Source organism: Phoenix dactylifera, unplaced genomic scaffold (genome assembly GCF_009389715.1).
Source record: "Phoenix dactylifera cultivar Barhee BC4 unplaced genomic scaffold, palm_55x_up_171113_PBpolish2nd_filt_p 000928F, whole genome shotgun sequence".
In the NCBI taxonomy this organism is placed as follows: Eukaryota; Viridiplantae; Streptophyta; class Magnoliopsida; order Arecales; family Arecaceae; genus Phoenix; species Phoenix dactylifera.
Window position 1 is genome coordinate 97,191 of NW_024068288.1, and position 21,401 is coordinate 118,591.

At 38.9% G+C, this 21,401-nt stretch overlaps 1 protein-coding gene across 1 annotated transcript; it reads left to right on the forward strand.

Annotated features, from left to right (window-relative positions):
- Positions 1–236: 236 nt before the first annotated feature.
- Positions 237–21,334, forward strand: LOC120107620 (glycine--tRNA ligase, mitochondrial 1-like). Its single transcript, XM_039120972.1, has 7 exons — positions 237–245; positions 342–536; positions 669–893; positions 19,790–19,825; positions 20,005–20,085; positions 20,162–20,570; positions 20,953–21,334. The coding sequence occupies exons 1-7, from the start codon at positions 237–239 to the stop codon at positions 21,186–21,188; spliced, it is 1,191 nt and encodes a 396-aa protein (XP_038976900.1). The 3' UTR covers positions 21,189–21,334.
- Positions 21,335–21,401: the final 67 nt, after the last annotated feature.

Sequence of the window (21,401 nt, forward strand, 5' to 3'; positions counted from 1 at the left end):
ATCACGCACATAGTAAGGAAAATCACCCCAACAAGATACGAACTGGATTTCATCACCAGATTCTTGCCCAAATTAGGTGAATCAATTCTCACATAGCTATTACTTTAATTAAAATCAATTAGACGTTGGCTCCTAGGGACATTCGAGCTCAATAGGACGAAGATCACCGAAAGTTGCACCAATTTCGCTCTGTGGCTCAGTTGATGTCTAGGCAGGCTATCTCTATAGTAGAAACCATGAGCGTTGTATCTCCTATACTTCTTGTTCATGTTACAGACTTACATTCCTTTATTTCATGTTCAACTGTCGGTCTGACATAACTTATTTTCTATGATGAGTAGATTTCACCTTGCCAAGGTCTTTTCAGAGACGGCGATTTCACACTAGCTGAGATAGAGCACTTTGTTGATCATGAGGACAAATCCCACCCAAAGTTTGTTGATGTTGCCGGCCTGGAGTTTTTGATGTTCCCTAGGGAGGAGCAACTAGCAGGGAAATCAGTCAAGTCAATGATCCTTGGTAAAGCTGTTTCAGAGGTTGGTTTCTTTGACTACCTTATTATCACCTTTGTGCTGATCGTTTCTTCCTTTACCTTTATTTTATTTTGACATCTCTATTCTTCATTTGGTTTAGTTTCCTTTAAACATTGTTTTAATTTCTTTTTATAGGCAACAATCAACAATGAGACACTTGGTTACTTCATAGGACGCGTGTATCTTTTCTTGACTCGTCTGGGAATTGACAAAGGTAGATTGCGCTTCAGGCAGCGTCTGCCAAATGAGATGGCTCAGTATGCTGCAGACTGTTGGGATGCGGAAATAGAATGCTCCTATGGTTGGATTGAATGTGTTGGGATTGCTGATAGGTCTGCTTATGATTTACTAGCTCATTTGGTACGTAATCAAGACCTGTTTGCACCTAAGAATGCCGTGATGAGTTCTGATTGTGACAAATTATAATCTTATGCACCTCTTACAAAACTATTCTTCTTTTAAACACGTGAGAGGACTAGTTAGCAATGCATTGGGTCAGGTTGATTTGTGATTGGATTGAATTTGGGTCGTCATCAAAACTCTCAGCGCATACAACCCACAACGTTTGAAAAGAATAAATGTTGGATCCTATTTAATTAAACCTGATCCCGTTTAATTAGAACCCACATCTTGACAAGTGTCCCTTGAATTTCGTAAATCCTGATAATCACAAGGGCATTAAGGTATTTTCACAGCAGTGAAGGATTACCTTGATGGGGGGTGACTCTTCACGGGTGTAACCACCTGCAGCGTTTGGTCCCTGAAGAGGGCTATAAATAGCCTGTCAGACCCCTTCTCTAATACACGCATTAAGTGCTCTCTCTCCAGAAGATTACTTGCTAACCTTTGTTCAGATCACCGGTGATCAAGGCTGCGCACGCATTTCAAAGCCCAGAGCGCAATTAAAGATGGATTTAGCGAATCAAGGTATGATTTACAATTCATTAACTTAATCAATTCCAAAATAAATCATACCCGTTTGGTTCGCTGGTTAGAAATGCCTAGGACCCCGATGTTATTTACACATATGAAAGAATTTTGGCTTTCCGATGTGGGACTAAAAGCTTCTTTCGGAATGAAATTTTTTGCCCATATTACTTAAAGAAATGAAATCTTTTCATCTGGGCGATGTGGGACTAAACTCTTCCATCTTTCCCATCTTCCATTTTTTACTCAAGAAAATAAGGAAGGGAGAGCCGCTGCCATGGCCGCCGCTGCGAACAGGGCCATGGCCACCGGTCCATCTTTTCCCCGTCCAACTGGTGGCCAACAGGGCCACTGTCCAGCGGCCCGACTCCCCGGCTGCCGCTGCGACCCGCCCCCCGGCGAGCCGGCAGCGGCTGCAACCTGCCGTGGCCGCCATGGCCACCGCGGGCGAAGAAGAAAAAAAAAAAAAAGGGGGAAGAGAGAAGGGAGAAAGGACAGCGGCGCTCCGTCTTCTGCCGCCGTACCCTCCTCCCATGAAGTGGCCGGGGAAGCCATTGGTGGCTGCATGGGCCGGCTAGTGGCCGCGCCGCCGTGTAAAGGGGACGGGTCTTCACACCGTCGTTTCCCTTAGCCCTCCCATGTGGCCGGAGAGGCCAACGGACCGCCGGCGTCGTTTTGGCGGTCGGAGGCGTGAGCAACCGGCAGCCACCGGCGTCGTTTGGGAGAGGATGGCTTGCCGGTTTGGCTCTTCCCTGTTTTCCTATCACGATTTGGGGAAGATGAACAGTGAAGGGATTAACGGGTTTCGGGTTTTCTAAACCCACAACCCGAATCCGGTTAATTTAAAAAAAAAAAAAAAGGGTGAAGGGATTAACAGGTTTCGGGTTATTGGGCTTCGCCCCGCAACCCGAAACCCGAATCCTTTTGACTAAACTGTGAGTTTTGCACAGAAACCCCTGACAATATGTTATTCTGAACAAGGGAATTCCGAAATTCATCTATGGTCCCCAGCCGAAAGATAAATTACAGAAAGGTCCTAAAATATATTTATTTGATCCCTGTACTTAGGATTTATTACAGAACAGTACACCGATTATTACATATTGGTCCCTGTAATGAATTTATTACATAAATAATCAATTTAGATTCTTTCTTATGATGATACATGATTATTTAAATTATTCATATTTTTCATGATAAAAGAATGATATATGCATGAGACGAGCCAAAGCATCTTATGTAGGAAAAGACATATAAATGATTAAATTTTTTGCATATTTGTGGTGACGAGCCTAAGCATCCCATAAATTTTAAAATGCTTTAGTTTAATTTAATCAATAAAGAGTCTTTTTATCATCATCTCATGAAATTGAATAGTTGCATCATATATAATGAACCGGCCCCAAAGGGAAATCATTATACAAAGTTAATGATGGGATGAAATAATGTTATTAGTATGATATTTATGATGAAATCTTGTTGCCCAAAGGCCTTGAATTCTTCATTAACATTGAACAATATCTAGTAAAATTTTATCCATTGAATAACGGTGTCTAAGAAAAGCTTGTCAAAAAGGCATACGTGCCTAAGAAAGGCTGGTACTTAAGTGAGCCTAGTGCTCCACCACCGATCTGGAGCTGATCTGGCTGTTATTCTTTGGATTTTTCAACTAGATATATAAAGTTCATTAAATATCATACTTAATACATTAGTTTTATCGTAAAGGGGTAAATCATGTAAAGTTAATTTTGATTTACTCACTAAATTGCTAATATGGGTTAGTGATTTAGATAAGGTTTTAGCGTAATTATGGCATGCATATTGATAGTAAGCATATGTTTTGCAGCTTTGTTTCCGACAGTTTTTTCACAATCTACATCATGCATCCCAATACTTAATGGTTCAAATTTCTCGAAATGGAAAGAAAGGCTGACATTTACTTTAGGGTAAATGGATATTGATCTGGCACTTCGTGAGGACATGCCACCTGTCCCCACGGAGAAAACTACGCCAGAGGAGAAAAAGTTGTATGAAAGGTGGGAGCGGTCAAACCGCTTAAGTCTTTTACTCATACAAAATCATATCTCCAGAAAGATAAGGGGCTCAATTCCAGATTGCAAAACTGCAAAAGAATTCTTAACAGCAGTAGAAGAGCAATTTGTGAGTTCAAAGAAAGCCCTAGCCAGCACCTTAATATCAAGGTTTGCTTCCTTAAAGTATAATGATAATGGTGGCATACGCGAGCACATTATGGAATTACGTGACATCGCTGCCCAATTAAAATCATTGGAAGTAGACATGTCAGAAACTTTTCTTGTACACTTTGTCCTTAATTCTCTGCCTATGGAGTATGCACCATTTAAGATCTCATACAACACACATACAGAAAAATGGACTATGAATCAACTTCTAGCCATGTGTGTTGATGAGGAGCAGAGAATAAAACAAGAGAGGCAAGAGAGTGTTTATCTCACCTCTCATAAGGGAAAAGGACATAAAGAGGTCGGCAGTACCAGTCATCATATTCCTGTTAAGAAGAAGAAAATGAAAGTGTCAGCCAAAGTGACTGACAAAAGGCAAATAAAGTGCTTCTTCTGTAAGAAACAGGGACATTTGAAAAAGGACTGCATCAAGTACAAGAAATGGCTCGAAAAGAAATGTACTTTTCTTTCCTTAGTGTGTTATGAATCAAATTTTATTGATGTACCTCATAACACATGGTGGATTGACTCTAGTGCTACTATCCATATATGTAAAACTTTGCAGGGATTGTTGAACAAAAGAATTCCAACGGAAAGTGAGCGAAGCATCATAATGGGAAATAAGATGCGTTCACATGTGGAAGCTGTTGGAACGTTCAAATTGACCTTAAAGACTGGCCATATTTTGTACCTAGAAAATACCTTTTATGTACCTGGATTTTCTAGAAACCTAATATCTATTTCAAAACTTGTTTCCTTTGGATATACCGTTTCATTTGGACGGTCATTTGTAAACCTTTCTTTGAATAATATTATTGTTGGTAATTGCTTGTTAGAGGATGGTTTATTCAAATTAGACCTTGATACATCCTTTGAACTGTCCCTTTTATCCCTGCAAAATAAAGAACATTATGGATTAAAACGTAGCATGATAAATGAAAATTCCTCTATGTTATGGCACCGAAGATTAGGACATATCTCCATAAAAAGAATCAAGAGATTAGTAAATGATGAAATTTTACCAACTCTTGACTATGGTGATTTTGAAACTTGTTTAGACTGCATCAAGGGAAAGCAGACTAACAAGTTTAAGAAAGGTGCCATTAGAAGTACAAATTTATTGGATCTCATACATACAGATATATGTAGGCCCTTTTCGATCCCATGTTTTACTGGTCATAAGTATTTTATCACCTTTATTGATGATTACTCACGCTATGGGTATCTCTACTTGTTGTATGACAAGGCTGAGGCATTAAATGCCTTTAAGCTTTTCAAAACAGAGGTAGAGTTACAACTTGATAAAAAGATTAAAGTTGTGAGATCAGATAGAGGTGGTGAATACTACGGTAGGTATACTGAAACTGGACAACATTTAGGTCCATTTGCTCGATTTCTTCAAGAGCAAGGTATAGTTGCACAATATACTATGCCTGGTACTCCTGATCAAAATGGAGTTGCGGAAAGAAGAAACCGAACATTAATGGAGATGGTAAGAAGTATGATTAGTCACTCAACTCTCCCAATTTCTCTGTGGGGTGATGCCTTAAAAACCGCTGCGTATATTCTAAACAGGGTTCCTACTAAAGCTCTCTCAAAAACACCCTATGAAGTTTGGACAGGTAGGAAACCTAGTTTAAGACATCTACACATTTGGGGGTGTCAAGCTGAGGCAAAGGTGTACAACCCACAAGAGAAAAAGTTGGACTTTAGAACCATTAGTTGTTATTTTATTGGTTATCCAGAAAAGTCCAAGGGATACAGATTTTATTGTCCTAATCATACTTTGAGGATTGTAGAGACAAGAAATGCTAGATTCCTTGAAAATGACCAAATCAGTGGGAGTATAAAACCTCAAGAAATTAATTTTGAGGAACAGCAAACTCCGTATGGTGTGCAAGATTCAAATAAGCAGCCAATGATTCCCCTACCTATCATTGATAATGATTTGGAGGAGGATGAGTCTACTATTGATATTCCACTTGAATCTGTACCAGTTATCACTGAGAATGTTGCTCCTCCACCTATAGTACCAGTGGATCAAGAAGCAACTTTAAGAAGGTCATCAAGGGTAAGGAGATCTCCAATTCCACCAGATTATATAGTATACCTTCAAGAAAATGATTATGACATTGGAAATATAGATGATCCAATAAATTTCTCACAAGCCATATGAGGATGATAGTGTTATTTTGATGATTAACAAACAATTGTCCAAAGCATGCTATAAGTTAAATTGATACTTCATTTATAAGTTCATTACTCTCAGTTCATATGCTTAATTGAAAATATATATATGATCTTGTTCATTTGGATGGATCTAATCTTGAGAATGCAGCAAAGTGTGAATTGAGTCGACCCATAGGTTGATTGGGACGACCCCGGCACTTAAAGGAATCATCTGGCACACTCCTGCAAAAACAGCACAAATGAACAGTGAGTTGGGTCGACCCAAGGTAAGCATGAGTCGACCCAACCTCCAAAGAACCTCAAAATGCCAAGGAAAAATGCTCTCTGGATTTACTGAGAGGGTCGACCCACACAGTGGTTGAGTCGACCCAAGCTTGAGTCGACCCAAACCCTGAGAGGGTCGACCCAAAGGCAAGACAGAAAGACAGACAGAAATCGGTTCTCTGGAATTACTGAGAGGGTCGACCCAAGAAGAAGTTGAGTCGACCCAAGTAAACTTTGAGTCGACCCAAACTCTGAGAGGGTCGACCCAAATTGAAGACAGAAAGACAGACAAAAATTGATCTTCTGGGAATACTGAGAGGGTCGACCCAAGAAGAAGTTGAGTCGACCCAAGCAGACTTTGAGTCGACCCAAAGAATGGTTGGGTCGACCCAAGTGAAGGAAGTTTGAAATTCATGTTTCTGTGTTCTCTGAGAGGGTCGACCCAAGGAATGTTTGAGTCGACCCAAGGTCAAGTTGGGTCGACCCAAGGACAGGATGAGCCGACCCAACCACGGGCTGAACAGTAACGGCTAGTTCTGCAGATGTACTTTTTGTCCTTTCCAAGGCTTGTAACGGCTAGTTTTTCAAATCTGACGGATGGGGCTTGACCAAAGAAGGTGGGAGGCTATTTAAAGGGCACTATTCATCAGAGAAAATAATCTTTTGAGAGGTTTATAAAAGAATACACAAGAATACAAAAGAGCCCTAATCTCCTTCATCAAGAAGCTTCATCCAAGAATCAAAGGAAAGGATTGAGCACATTCAAAGAGGCATCAAGAGCTCCTTCCCCCATTGAAGAGTGAAGCTTCCTTGACAAAGAAGAGCAAAGCAACTTCAAAGCGATAACTTCCTTCTAAACTCTTCTTTGTTGTTCATATTGTCTTATATACTCATTTAGGAGTTAAATCTTTTATTTTCATTTGCTTAAACACTTTGTAAAGGTTCGTTGGTAAGCCCGCAAAACCAACAAAGGTTTTTGGTGAACCCGTAAAACCAAAGTTGTATAGGTTCGTTGGTGAGCCCGCAAAACCAACAAGGTTCTTGGTGAGCCCGCAAAACCAAGTGTATAGGTTCGTTGGTGAGCCCGTAAAACCAACTAGGTTTTTGGATTGTGAGCCCGGAAAACAATCCAACTGTAATCCGTGTGATTATAGTGAAATCCCAAGGGTACGCTTGGGGAGTGGACGTAGGTGCTAAGGAGAGCACCGAACCACTATATATTGTGGTGTTTGTATTGTGCTTGTGTCTCTATTTTCTCTTGCTTTACCTTCTATTATTGCATTAGCTTAACTCACTCAAATAGCTTAAGAAAGCATCCACCACACTTAATTAAGAAAGTTTTTAAAAGCACCAAAAGTTTAAAAGAAACCAATTCACCCCCCCCCCCCTCTTGGATTGTCACCTTGGGCAACAAGTGGTATCAGAGCGAGGTGCTCTAATAGTGCTCATTGATCTAACCATCAAGAGTTAAAGATCATGGCAACCCAAGTGGGAGGTGCAATGAGTGAGGGGCAATCCACAAATAGACCACCTCTATTTAATGGCACAAACTATGCATATTGGAAAGCTAGAATGAGGATATTCATTCAAGCTTCAGATTATGAGGTATGGCAAATAATCACTAGAGGACCTCACACACCCACACTCAATGTAGAAGGCACTATCATTCCTAAACCAGAAATGGATTGGAATGAAAATGATAGAAGACTTGCACAATTAAATGCAAAAGCAATAAACATACTTTATTGCTCTTTAGATGTAAACGAATTCAATAGAATATCCACTTGCTCCACTGCCAAAGAAATTTGGGATAGACTTGAGGTCACACATGAAGGGACCAACCAAGTCAAGGAATCAAAGATAAACATATTAGTACATAAATATGAATTGTTTAAAATGGATTCTACCGAGTCCATAACTGATATGTTTACTCGTTTTACTGATATTATAAATGGGCTTAAAAGTTTAGGAAAATCTTATTCTAACTCTGATTTGGTGCGAAAAATTCTCAGGTCTCTACCAAGGAATTGGGAGGCCAAGGTAACCGCCATACAAGAAGCAAAGGACCTCAACGCACTGCAGCTAGAGGAGCTTCTAGGGTCACTCATGACCCATGAGTTGACCATGAGGCAAAACTCAGAAGATGAGGTCAAGAGAAGAAAGCCCATAGCCCTAAAGACTACCACCCCTAGACAACAATCTGAATCAGAAGATTCAGATGATGATGAAGATATTGATGAGGAAGGGATGGCAGTGCTTGGGAGGAAATTCAGAAAATTCATGAGAGGTAAAAATAGATTCCATAGAAAGAAGCCCTTCTCTAAAGGAAATTCAAGCAAAGAGAGGGGTAAGGATAAAGAAAAGGGTAAGGATAAAGAAAAAGAGAAAGAAACCCCTATTTGCTATGAGTGTAATAAACCCGGGCATTATAAGATAGATTGCCCAGATATGAAGTGGATAGCAAGAAAATTGAAGAAGAAAAATTTTATGGCTGATTGGAGTGAGAGTGAGGAATCAAGTTCAGAGGATGAAGATCATCAAGACACGGCACAAATATGTCATATGGCCAATGACGATGAGGTAGATTCTGAACTTGACTGTGATTTTACTGTTGATGAATTACATGATGCTTTCTTAGAACTCATGGAAGAACATAAGAAAGTAATTAATAGAAATAGAGCTCTAAAAGAAGAAAATCAATCTCTTATTAAAGATAAAATAAAATTGTCTAATAACTATGAAACGTTAAGTAGGAAATTTGAAAATGAAACCGAAAATCTAATTGCTGAAAATATTAAGTTAAAAGAAGATGCTGAAAAGTATAAATCCTTGGTAGATAAATTTACTCTTAGCTCTACTAAATTGAATTTGATACTTGATAGTCAAAGAGCTGTATATAATAAGGCTGGTTTAGGTTATAGAACAAATACAAAACAAAAATTCTTAAAGAATATTTTTGTGAAAGCTAAAAATAAAAATGTTACTTGTTATTGTTGCAATAAGATAGGACATAGAGCATATGAGTGTAACTTTAGAAAATCTAGTCAAAGCAAATCAAGTAATAAACAAAAGGTTAAGAAAGTTTGGGTTCCAAAAGGAACATGGAGTACTAACCCTAAAGGACCCAACTTAGTTTGGGTACCTAAAGTTTCATCTTGATCTTGATTGCAGGTGTGTCTTACAGCTGATAAAATAGAAAAACGATGGTATCTTGATAGTGGCTGTTCAAGACACATGACCGGTGACGAAGATCAGTTTGTCACTTTGGAACCAAAGAAAGGTGGAGTAGTTACCTATGGAGACAATGGTAAAGGTCATATCATTGGAAAGGGTAAAATTTTCATTGCTCCATCTATTTTTATAGAAAATGTTTTATTGGTTAAAGGTTTGAAACATAATCTTCTTAGTATAAGTCAATTTTGTGATAAAGGATTTAAAGTTACATTTGAAGCATCTGTATGCATTATCACAAATCCTAAGGATAATAGCATTGTACTTGTAGGACAAAGGCAAAGAAACATTTATTTAGTAGATCTTCATGAATTAGGTAAGAAAAATGGTTTATGTTTAATGACTAATGAAGAAAAGAAGAATGAAACTAGTTGGCTTTGGCATAGAAGACTAGGACATGCTAGTATGGAATTAATATCAAAACTAGTTAAGAAGGAATTAATAAAGGATGTGCCAAAATTGATTTTTGAAAAAGACAAAATATGTAGACCATGTTCATTAGGAAAACAAACTAGATCATCCTTTAAATCGAAGAATGTAGTATCAACAACTAGACCATTTGAACTCATACATATGGATTTATTCGGACCTACTAGAACTACAAGTCTAGGAGGAAAGAAATATGGACTAGTTATTGTTGATGATTTTTCAAGGTATACATGGGTTTCATTTTTGGCACATAAAAATGAAGCATTTTCAGAATTTTTAAAACTATATAATAAAATAATAAATGAAAAGAAATTCACATTGATAGCAATTCGAAGTGATCATGGCACGGAATTTGAAAATCAACACTTCGAGGAATTTTGCACTAACAATGGAATATCACATCAATTTTCAGCACCTAGAACGCCTCAACAAAATGGGGTTGTTGAAAGGAAAAATAGGACATTGGCGGAAATGGCACGCACAATGTTGTGCGAGTCAAATCTTCCAAAGTACTTTTGGGCTGAAGCTATAAACACCTCTTGCCATATCCTAAATCGAGTTTTAATACGACCTATAACTAAGAAAACTCCTTATGAACTTTGGAAGAATAAGAAACCAACTGCAAAATATTTTAAAGTGTTTGGATGTAGATGTTTTATTTTAAATAATGGCAAAGAGGACTTAAGCAAATTTGATGCCAAGTCAGATGAAGGTATCTTCTTAGGATACTCCACATCTAGCAAGGCATACAGAGTATTCAATAAAAGAACCTTAGTAGTGGAAGAGTCGGTAAATATCATATTTGATGAGTCTGATAGTGAGTCTGCTAGGAAAGAAAACTCTATTGATGATGATACAGGAATTATCGACTTTGAGAAGTTAAAAATTGATGACGCACCAAATCAAGATAAAGGAGAGGATTGCGTGCCACCACAACCCCAAGACATGCCAAAAGAATGGAGGTATGTACATGGACATCCCCAAGACTTAATTATTGGTGATCCATCTCAAGGGGTAAGAACTCGATCCTCTCTTAGAAATTTAAATGATTATCTTGCTTTTGTTTCACAATTAGAACCTAAAACATATGAAGAAGCTGAAAAAGACACTAACTGGATAAATGCCATGCAACAGGAATTAAATCAATTTAAAAGAAGTAATGTATGGACATTAACTGAAAGACCAAAGCATAATTCAGTAATTGGAACAAAATGGGTATTTAGAAATAAATTAGATGAAAATGGAGTAGTTACAAGAAATAAGGCTAGACTCGTAGCTAAGGGATATAATCAGGAAGAAGGAATAGATTATGATGAGACATTTGCTCCTGTAGCTAGATTAGAAGCTATTAGATTACTTCTAGCATTTGCTTGTTTTATGGACTTTAAGTTATATCAAATGGATGTGAAGAGTGCATTCTTAAATGGCATTATTGAGGAGGAAGTATATGTAGAACAACCTCCAGGATTTGAAAATCATGAATTGCCAAATCATGTGTTTAAATTACATAAGGCATTATATGGTTTAAAGCAAGCACCTAGGGCTTGGTATGATAGGCTAAGTAAATTTCTGATTGATAATGATTTCTGTAGAGGAAATGTAGATAAAACTCTATTTCTCAAGAAAAAGGACAAAAATCTATTAGTGGTACAAATATATGTAGATGACATAATCTTTGGTGCCACTAACGATACTCTATGCAAAGAATTTGCTAACTTAATGCATGGAGAATTTGAGATGAGTTTGATGGGAGAACTAAGTTTCTTTTTAGGATTACAAATCAAATAAACCAAAGAAGGGATTTTCATTCATCAAACTAAGTATACAAGGGAAATATTGAAGAAGTTTGGTAATGAAAATCATAAGGGAATTGGCACTCCAATGAATCCCACTAGTAAGCTAGACAAAGATGAAAAAGGAAAAAGTGTGGATATTAAGCTCTATAGAGGACTAATTGGATCCTTGCTCTACCTTACGGCTAGTAGACCCGACATTGTTTTTAGTGTAGGGATATGTGCTAGATATCAATCGGATCCTAAGGAGTCACATTTAAGTGCAGTTAAGAGGATCCTTAGATATTTAAGAGGAACCACCACCATTGGATTATGGTACTCGAGAGACTCATGTCTAGATTTGCTTGCATACTCAGATGCAGATTTTGCCGGATGCAAATTAGATAGAAAGAGCACAAGTGGCACATGCCAATTCTTAGGAAACAATTTAGTATCATGGTTTAGTAAAAAGCAGAATTCAGTAGCACTATCCACAGCCGAAGCTGAATACATAGCTGCTGGTAGTTGCTGTGCTCAAGTATTATGGCTCAAGCAACAACTAGAGGATTATGGAGTTAAACTAGATAATATTCCTATCAAGTGTGATAATACGAGTGCTATCAATCTCACTAAAAACCCAGTTCAGCACTCTAAGGCCAAACACATAGAAATAAGGTACCATTTCATTAGGGATCATGTGCAAAATGGAAATGTATGCATTGAGCATATATGCACGGAAAAACAATTGGCCGATATATTCACAAAACCACTGAGTGAAGATAGATTCTGTATGCTCAGAAGGGAATTAGGTATATGTGATCCTTTTATTGAATGAATATGGAAGGAAGTTAGTAGTCTCATGATACATTCCTCTAACTTCAAAAATCCCATGAAACATGAGTCAAACTTGTTATCTATAGATTCCTTACTCATGTATCATTGTTCCATAAAGAGCTTATAAGAATTGGAAGCAAGAAAAACTTTTTAGAAGCAAAAAGGAAGAGAAAACAAATTTCTGCACTTGGGTCGACCCAACCCAGAACATGGGTCGACCCAACGTTGAGTCGACCCAAGAAAATTCTTGAGTCGACCCAACGTCGGGACCCCACTGTTAAAAGGGGGCCCGAGAGCACATCTAGGGCACTGTTTGCCCTTTGTCTTCTTCCAAAAAGCTTGGTCCCCACTCTCCAATCTCCACCAAACTCCTCCAAACAGTAGATTTCTTTAAGATCTTGGAGAAATGGGTCCCAAACGAGCCGTAGCCAAAAGATCCGGAAGAGTGAGCCGAGTTCAACAAGAGGAAAGGCGCCCTACCGAGCCTTCTCCCGTGTCTCCACCACGTGAGGCACGTGCGGAGGTCCCTCCTCCTCCTTCCCCCTCAGTGCTTCTTGCAAGATTTGCGGGGAGGCCGGTTACTACCGGAAGAAGGATCCATTCGAAGTTTTTCAACCAAGAAGGATTTCGAATTTGGGAATGGATCCAAAGACAAGGATGGGAGTATCTTTGCTCCCTTGATGTGGTGATTTACCCCGGGTTAGTCCAAGAGTTCTACGCCTTCCTCAAGACTGGTATGGGAGGGCTTGTTTCGGATGTTAGAGGGGTTCGGATCCGTGTATCCGAGGAGAGCTTGAGTGAGCTTCTACACCTACCTTGCACAGGAGCTACTCCGGAAAAGTCAGACAACAAGATGAGAGCTCTACAGTTGATTATGGAGAATGAGAACTTCGATTTCTCTCAGAAGGTAATTGCTAGTTCTCTTTCTGCCGAAATGAGGTTGTTGCTCAACATGATAAATAGGATTTTATTTCCAAAGACCGGGAGATTTGATCTCATCTCAGAGAGAGATCTTGCAGTGATGGAGTATATGATTCGGGGGATTCCCCTAAATCTTCCGGCCATGATATTGAAACAAATGAGAAAAGTAATAAGCAGCAACAGGGTATCATTACCTTATGGTATGATACTTACATTGATCTTTCGTCAGCATGGGTTACCTCTCGAGGAGGAAGCATTCAAGAACCTGCAACCCACAGACACGTACACTGCACGGTCACTCATACGCATGGGTTATGAGAAAGTGAACGGGCAGTGGATTCATACTGGTGCAGGCATTCAGGGTGAGGCACCAGAGGGAGAGGCACCAGAGGGTGAGGATGAGGAGCCTATAGATCATCCTACTGCACCCTCAGAGGCTGGACCATCGTCATCTGCTCCTCCGACAGATACGGACGATTTCTGGGGCAGGATGACAGAGCTTATGACAGCTCAGGCGAGGACTATTACTGACGGGCTCACGAGCCGATTGGACGCCCGCTTGGATGTCATGTCTGCTGATATCAGTGATCTGAGGCAGCAGATTGGAGCACTCAGGAGAGAGAGAGAGACACATGGGACTTCTGTGCCACAGGCTGCTGAGTCAGAGATATCGGCACAGAGTCATCCAGCTCGACGTGCTCCACGCCAGACCCAGTCTCACCAGGCTCGACCTCCCCTCGCTACTTATGCTAGGCGGATGAGGACTAGATCCCAGCCATTAGATTCTCCCTAGGCTGATCTTAGCATCTATACTTAGAGCCTAGGCTAGAAATCTAGTTCTCAAATGTATCTTGCCTTTTCTTATATGTATCTTGCTTTTTTCCTTATGTATCTTGCTTTTCCGTCATATCTTTAATTCTTGATTGAGGAACATTGTACTTATTTTGGGAATTAATGTATGAAAAATGTTCCTATTTTGATCAATGAAATCTAAAGCTTTTTCGTTATTGCATCTTTTCCCATATCTATGTTTTTGATGATGACAAAAAGGGGGAGAAGAGAAGAGGAAAGAGTATATAAAAGAAGTTATGAAGGAAAGGGTAGTATATAAAGGGAGAAGAGGAAACAGTATATAAAGGAGTATATAAAGGAGAAGAGAAGGAAGAGTATAAAGGGGGAGACGAAAAGATAAAGTATTCACTCTAAGAAAAGAAAGAGTATTTCATTTATGAGAAAGAGTGAGTAAAGAAGTTATGAAAAGAAAAGAGAAATAAATGGGCTAAACAAATTGAAAATCATATAAGAAAGATTATATATCTAAGGGGGAGCAATTTGTAACAATGAAATTGACTAAATCAAAAATTCCCATCAAAATTCAGAATTTGGCACGCACCTCTCGCACCCCGATACATAAGCTGAAACTCACATTTTATCTCAAATTTTTGAAGTTTCATTGCTAATGAATTATAAATGAAAGGGGGAGCAATTCAAAAAGTCAAATTGGCAACATTTGAATGATATAGGGGGAGATTTCACTTATATATATGAAAAGCTGAAATTCTGAAATTCAATCCCTTTTATAAACTGATTTGAAAGACAAGTATCAATAGGCTTATACTCTTTATTTTGTAATCATCAAAAAGGGGGAGATTGAGGATGATAGTGTTATTTTGATGATTAACAAACAATTGTCCAAAGCATGCTATAAGTTAAATTGATACTTCATTTATAAGTTCATTACTCTCAGTTCATATGCTTAATTGAAAATATATATATGATCTTGTTCATTTGGATGGATCTAATCTTGAGAATGCAGCAAAGTGTGAATTGAGTCGACCCATAGGTTGATTGGGACGACCCCGGCACTTAAAGGAATCATCTGGCACACTCCTACAAAAACAGCACAAATGAATAGTGAGTTGGGTCGACCCAAGGTAAGCATGAGTCGACCCAACCTCCAAAGAACCTCAAAATGCCAAGGAAAAATGCTCTCTGGATTTACTGAGAGGGTCGACCCACACAGTGGTTGAGTCGACCCAAGCTTGAGTCGACCCAAACCCTGAGAGGGTCGACCCAAAGGCAAGACAGAAAGACAGACAGAAATCGGTTCTCTGGAATTACTGAGAGGGTCGACCCAAGAAGAAGTTGAGTCGACCCAAGTAAACTTTGAGTCGACCCAAACTCTGAGAGGGTCGACCCAAATTGAAGACAGAAAGACAGACAAAAATTGATCTTCTAGGAATACTGAGAGGGTCGACCCAAGAAGAAGTTGAGTCGACCCAAGCAGACTTTGAGTCGACCCAAAGAATGGTTGGGTCGACCCAAGTGAAGGAAGTTTGAAATTCATGTTTCTGTATTCTCTGAGAGGGTCGACCCAAGGAATGTTTGAGTCGACCCAAGGTCAAGTTGGGTCGACCCAAGGACAGGATGAGCCGACCCAACCACGGGCTGAACAGTAACGGCTAGTTCTGCAGATGTACTTTTTGTCCTTTCCAAGGCTTGTAACGGCTAGTTTTTCAAATCTGACGGATGGGGCTTGACCAAAGAAGGTGGGAGGCTATTTAAAGGGCACTATTCATCAGAGAAAATAATCTTTTGAGAGGTTTATAAAAGAATACACAAGAATACAAAAGAGCCCTAATCTCCTTCATCAAGAAGCTTCATCCAAGAATCAAAGGAAAGGATTGAGCACATTCAAAGAGGCATCAAGAGCTCCTTCCCCCATTGAAGAGTGAAGCTTCCTTGACAAAGAAGAGCAAAGCAACTTCAAAGCGATAACTTCCTTCTAAACTCTTCTTTGTTGTTCATATTGTCTTATATGCTCATTTAGGAGTTAAATCTTTTATTTTCATTTGCTTAAACACTTTGTAAAGGTTCGTTGGTAAGCCCGCAAAACCAACAAAGGTTTTTGGTGAACCCGTAAAACCAAAGTTGTATAGGTTCGTTGGTGAGCCCGCAAAACCAACAAGGTTCTTGGTGAGCCCGCAAAACCAAGTGTATAGGTTCGTTGGTGAGCCCGTAAAACCAACTAGGTTTTTGGATTGTGAGCCCGGAAAACAATCCAACTGTAATCCGTGTGATTATAGTGAAATCCCAAGGGTACGCTTGGGGAGTGGACGTAGGTGCTAAGGAGAGCACCGAACCACTATATATTGTGGTGTTTGTATTGTGCTTGTGTCTCTATTTTCTCTTGCTTTACCTTCTATTATTGCATTAGCTTAACTCACTCAAATAGCTTAAGAAAGCATCCACCACACTTAATTAAGAAAGTTTTTAAAAGCACCAAAAGTTTAAAAGAAACCAATTCACCCCCCCCCCCCTCTTGGATTGTCACCTTGGGCAACACCATAAGTTCAGTAAATTCCTCCAAATGGCTAGATGCTATGAAAGATGAAATAGATTCTATGGCTAAAAATAATGTTTGGAATCTAGTTGAACTATCTCCTGGAGCTACTGCAGTACGCTGCAAATGGGTTTTTAAAACCAAAAGAGACTCCAAAGGCAAGGTAGAGCGACATAAGGCCAGACTTGTTGCCAAAGGATTTACTCAAAAGGAGGGTATTGATTATCATGAAACCTTCTCTCCAGTTTCAAAGAAGGATTCTTTAAGGATAATTATGGCTTTGGTGGCTCATTTTGACTTAGAGCTGCACCAAATGGATGTGAGAACTGCATTTCTTAATGGAGATTTAGAGGAAGAAGTTTACATGAAACAACCTGAAGGTTTTGTTTCAGAAGGTCAGAGTCAAAAAGTTTGCAAGCTAAATAAGTCTATATATGGACTCAAGCAATCATCCCGACAGTGGTATTTTAAGTTCAATAACGTCATTTCTACATTTGGTTTTGTAGAAAACGTTGTTGATAGATGTATTTATCTTAAGATCAGTGGGAGTCGATTTATTTTTCTAGTCCTATATGTAGATGACATTTTGCTTGCTAGTAGTGATTTGGCATTGCTTATGGAGACTAAGCAATTTCTCTCCAGTAATTTTGATATGAAGGATATGGGTGAAGCCTCATATGTCATCGGCATTGAGGTTCATAGAGATAGATCTAAGGAAAAAGTTTGTCTATCTCAAAAAGCCTACATTAAGAAAATGTTGGAGAGATTTGGTATGGAAAATTCCAAACCAAGCCCAGTGCCTATTACTAAAGGTGAAAAGTTGAGCCAATCACAATCTCCGAGGAATGAAATTGAAAGGGAGCATATGAAAGCTTTTCCATATGCTTCACTAATTGGGACTTTAATGTATGCTCAAGTCTGTACCAGACCTGATATAGCATATGTTGTGGGATTACTGGGGAGATTTCAAGCTAATCCAGGAATGGAACATTGGAGAGCTGCAAAGAAAGTATTGAGATATCTTCAAGGAACTCAAGATCATATGCTCACATACAACAAATCCGATCTTTTGGAGATAGTTGGATACTCAGACTCAGACTTTGCGGGATGTCCAGATAGTAGAAAATCAACATCAGGTTATATCTTTCTACTAGCTGGTGGTGCAGTCTCGTGGAAGAGTTCGAAGCAAAAGATGACAGCTGCTTCAACAATGGAGGCTGAGTTATTAGCATGCTATGATGCAGTTACACAAGCTATTTGGTTGAGGAACTTTATCGCAGGCCTACAGATCGTGGACACTATTTCACGGCCCATAAAGTTATATTGTGATAATTTAGCAGCAGTTTCCTCAATAAAGAATAACAAGATATCCAATGGAAATAAGCACATGGAGGTGAAATATCTTGTTATAAAGGAAAAATGTGAAGACCATAAAGTTTCAGTTCAATACATCAATACTGTGCTTATGTTAGCAGATCCTTTGACCAAAGCAATAGCTCCGGGATTGCACAAGGAGCATGTTGGTCAAATGGGCCTTTTCTGTATAAATTAATTGATGTATTATTGTGCACATTTTTGATGGTTGTAAATCACATATATTGTATTTTCTGCTTTAATGAATTCATATGGTTTATGCATACTATGGTAGCAGAAATTGTGACCAAAGAATGAATTTTATGAGAAGTTCATTCATAAGGGTTTGGTTATGATGGTTTAGTAATATAGTGATCATGGAAGGTTATACGCCGATCAAATAGGTGTTATTTCCGCCATGGTTCGTATTATTATTCTCAAAGTAGTCAAACATACAGTTTGCCCGACTTGATATCAGAATAAAAGAAATACACGTATAAAGATTATAAAATTCAAGTGCTAAAGATATTTTACTTGTCAATATGGTCCAAGTGGGAGAATGTTGGGATCCCGTCAAGTTGTGGCCCACATTGACAAATGGCGTCAATATGGTCCAAGTGGGAGAATGTTGGATCCTATTTAATTAAACCCTGATCCCGTTTAATTAGAACCCACATCTTGACAAGTGTCCCTTGAATTTCGTAAATCCTGATAATCACAAGGGCATTAAGGTATTTTCACAGCAGTGAAGGGTTACCTTGATGGGGGGTGACTCTTCACGGGTGTAACCACCTGCAGCGTTTGGTCCCTGGAGAGGGCTATAAATAGCCTGTCAGACCCCTTCTCTAATACACGCATTAAGTGCTCTCTCTCCAGAAGATTACTCGCTAACCTTTGTTCAGATCACCGGTGATCAAGGCTGCGCACGCATTTCAAAGCCCAGAGCGCAATTAAAGATGGATTTAGCGAATCAAGGTATGATTTACAATTCATTAACTTAATCAATTCCATCAATAAACCCATACCAACTCATTTATCATGGGACCTGTACCTGACATGCTATTAGGCTTCACTTGTTAGTTATGTATCTTATAACTGAAATGAGATGGGGTCAAGAAGAGGTATCTAGGGTGTGGCATTGAGAGTGAGGAGAGGAAATTAAGGTGTTGAAGAAAATGTGATAAATCTTGAACATGCTGTCTACTCCACTTTCTCTTCAGTATTTTTTGTTTCCTCTCTTAACTATGAACATCCGCAGCTGGGTTTCAAGGGCTTGCTCAACCTCTGTTAACCTGTTGGATCTGAGGCTGAAAACCAAACCTGTTTATTTTGGGCAAGTTGGGGCAGGTGTTGGTTGGTCTTCATCAGAAACTGCCACACCTATGAAGAGTAAATGGAAAACAATGTCGAATAAGAAACCAAACCTTCTGTTATCTAAGACCAATATATAATGGTGCCCTTTTTACACTAGTTTGCAATTTTTCTACTAGTTTGCTTCATATGTAAATGGCCTTCAGATTTGCTTCTTTAGAACATTACAAGCTCATGGCTTTGTGCTTCTTTTCAAAAGTTGATTGTTATTTTCATGTCTTGTCCAGCTTCATCTTAGCTATTGTTTACTTTTAGTTGCATAGAAACACAATCTTCTTATGTTTATGCATGCCACTCTTTTGTCAGAGCTTTAGCTAAAGCTCTTCTTATCGACTACTTATTCAAGTTTTTATCTATCGGCTGATTAAAACTTCGTAGATTAATGTTGAAGTATGATGATTTTATTATGTTGTTCAACAGGAGAAAAGTCGTGTCTCAGAACCTAGAGAGGTGGAGGTGGGATTTTCTTTCCCACTTTTTTTTTTAATGTTTAATTCCGCATGTGGAATGGCAAATCACTGACCTCCATACTTTGCTGTAGAAGTTGTGTTGCACTTTTTCTATCTATTGTCCGGAAGATACTGACGTTCCTATTTTCAACTTGCTTATTGTTTGATTTTTTAAATAAATTTCAGAAGCTGGTTATTACCCCATCAGAAGAGGAACTAGGTCTTGCATTTAAGGGTAACGAAAGAATGGTGGTTGAAGCATTGGAGGTAACCTTTGCACATATTCCATGCTGCTAATTACTTTGCCTTTTCATTTATAGCTTCTGACAAGCTCTTTGGATAGGCCATGAGCGAAAAAGAAGCACTGGAAATGAAAGAAGCTCTGGATGATAAAGGAGAGGTGGACTTCCAAGTTTGTACACTTGGAAAATCTGTAAGGATCAAGAAAAACATGGTATCTATCAGTATGGAAAGAAAGGAGGAACATCAGATGGATTTTTATAACCTTTCAGTCATCACGCCATCTTTTGTTATTGGACGAATAATCTACTGTCTCTTTGAGCATTCTTTCTACACAAGACCAAGCAAATCAGGGGATGTACAGTGGAATGTGTTCCGCTTCCCTCCTCTAGTGGCTCCAATTAAGTGCACGGTTTTCCCATTAATCAAGTCTCAACAGTTTGTTGAAGTGGCCAACCTCATAGCTAAATCACTAAAGGTGGCTAATATCTCACATGAATTAGATGTTATAGGTACGCCTTTAAAATATCAGCATCTGATAATAACTGAACTCCGGTTTTAGTCAGAATTCTGGAATGCCATTATTTCATAGGTTGTGGCAGGTAATGTTACTTCTCTTTCCATGGATTCTAAAACAATCTTTCTTTTTTTGCTAACTAATCCTATTGTTAGGTTCTAAAATGTTTTATCATCAATTTGCTCCTAGACAGCTAGAACTTGGTTTGTGGATCGACAGTTTAGTAGATGATTGCATGACATTTAAATATACTGATTGTTGTGATTGTGCTGATGCAATGAAATATACAAGTCTACTTAACTAGAAACACTATACAGAAACAATAGCTTTTAAAGTAAGCTGCTTATAAATTACGATTTTGCTGGTGTTTTCTACAGGCAAGTCTATAGGGAAACGTTATGCCAAATCGGATGAGCTTGGTGTCCCCTACGCCATAACTGTCGATTCGACTGCTAGTGTGACCATGCGTCAGAGGGACAGCAAGGAGCAGATCCGTGTAAGCATTGAGGAGGTGGTCTCAGTTGTGAAAAAAGTCACGGTTGGGCAAAGCACATGGGCTGATGTGCTCTGTAGATACCCAACCCACGTTGCTACACATGCTGATGAGTTGTGAAGCGGCTTCTGACGGATGAAGTGATGAAAGCAATTCCTTATCTTGCTGAATTTTCAAACTACTGGAACTTATTAGGCTATTATATTTGTTAAACGGTTGCACACAAAATTGTGGTGATGATCTAAGAGAGTAATATTTTGCTTTAATGTTCTCTGTTTTATCCACAAAAAAAAAAAAAAAAAGGAAAAGTGCTGAGGCTGAAATTAAAAACTT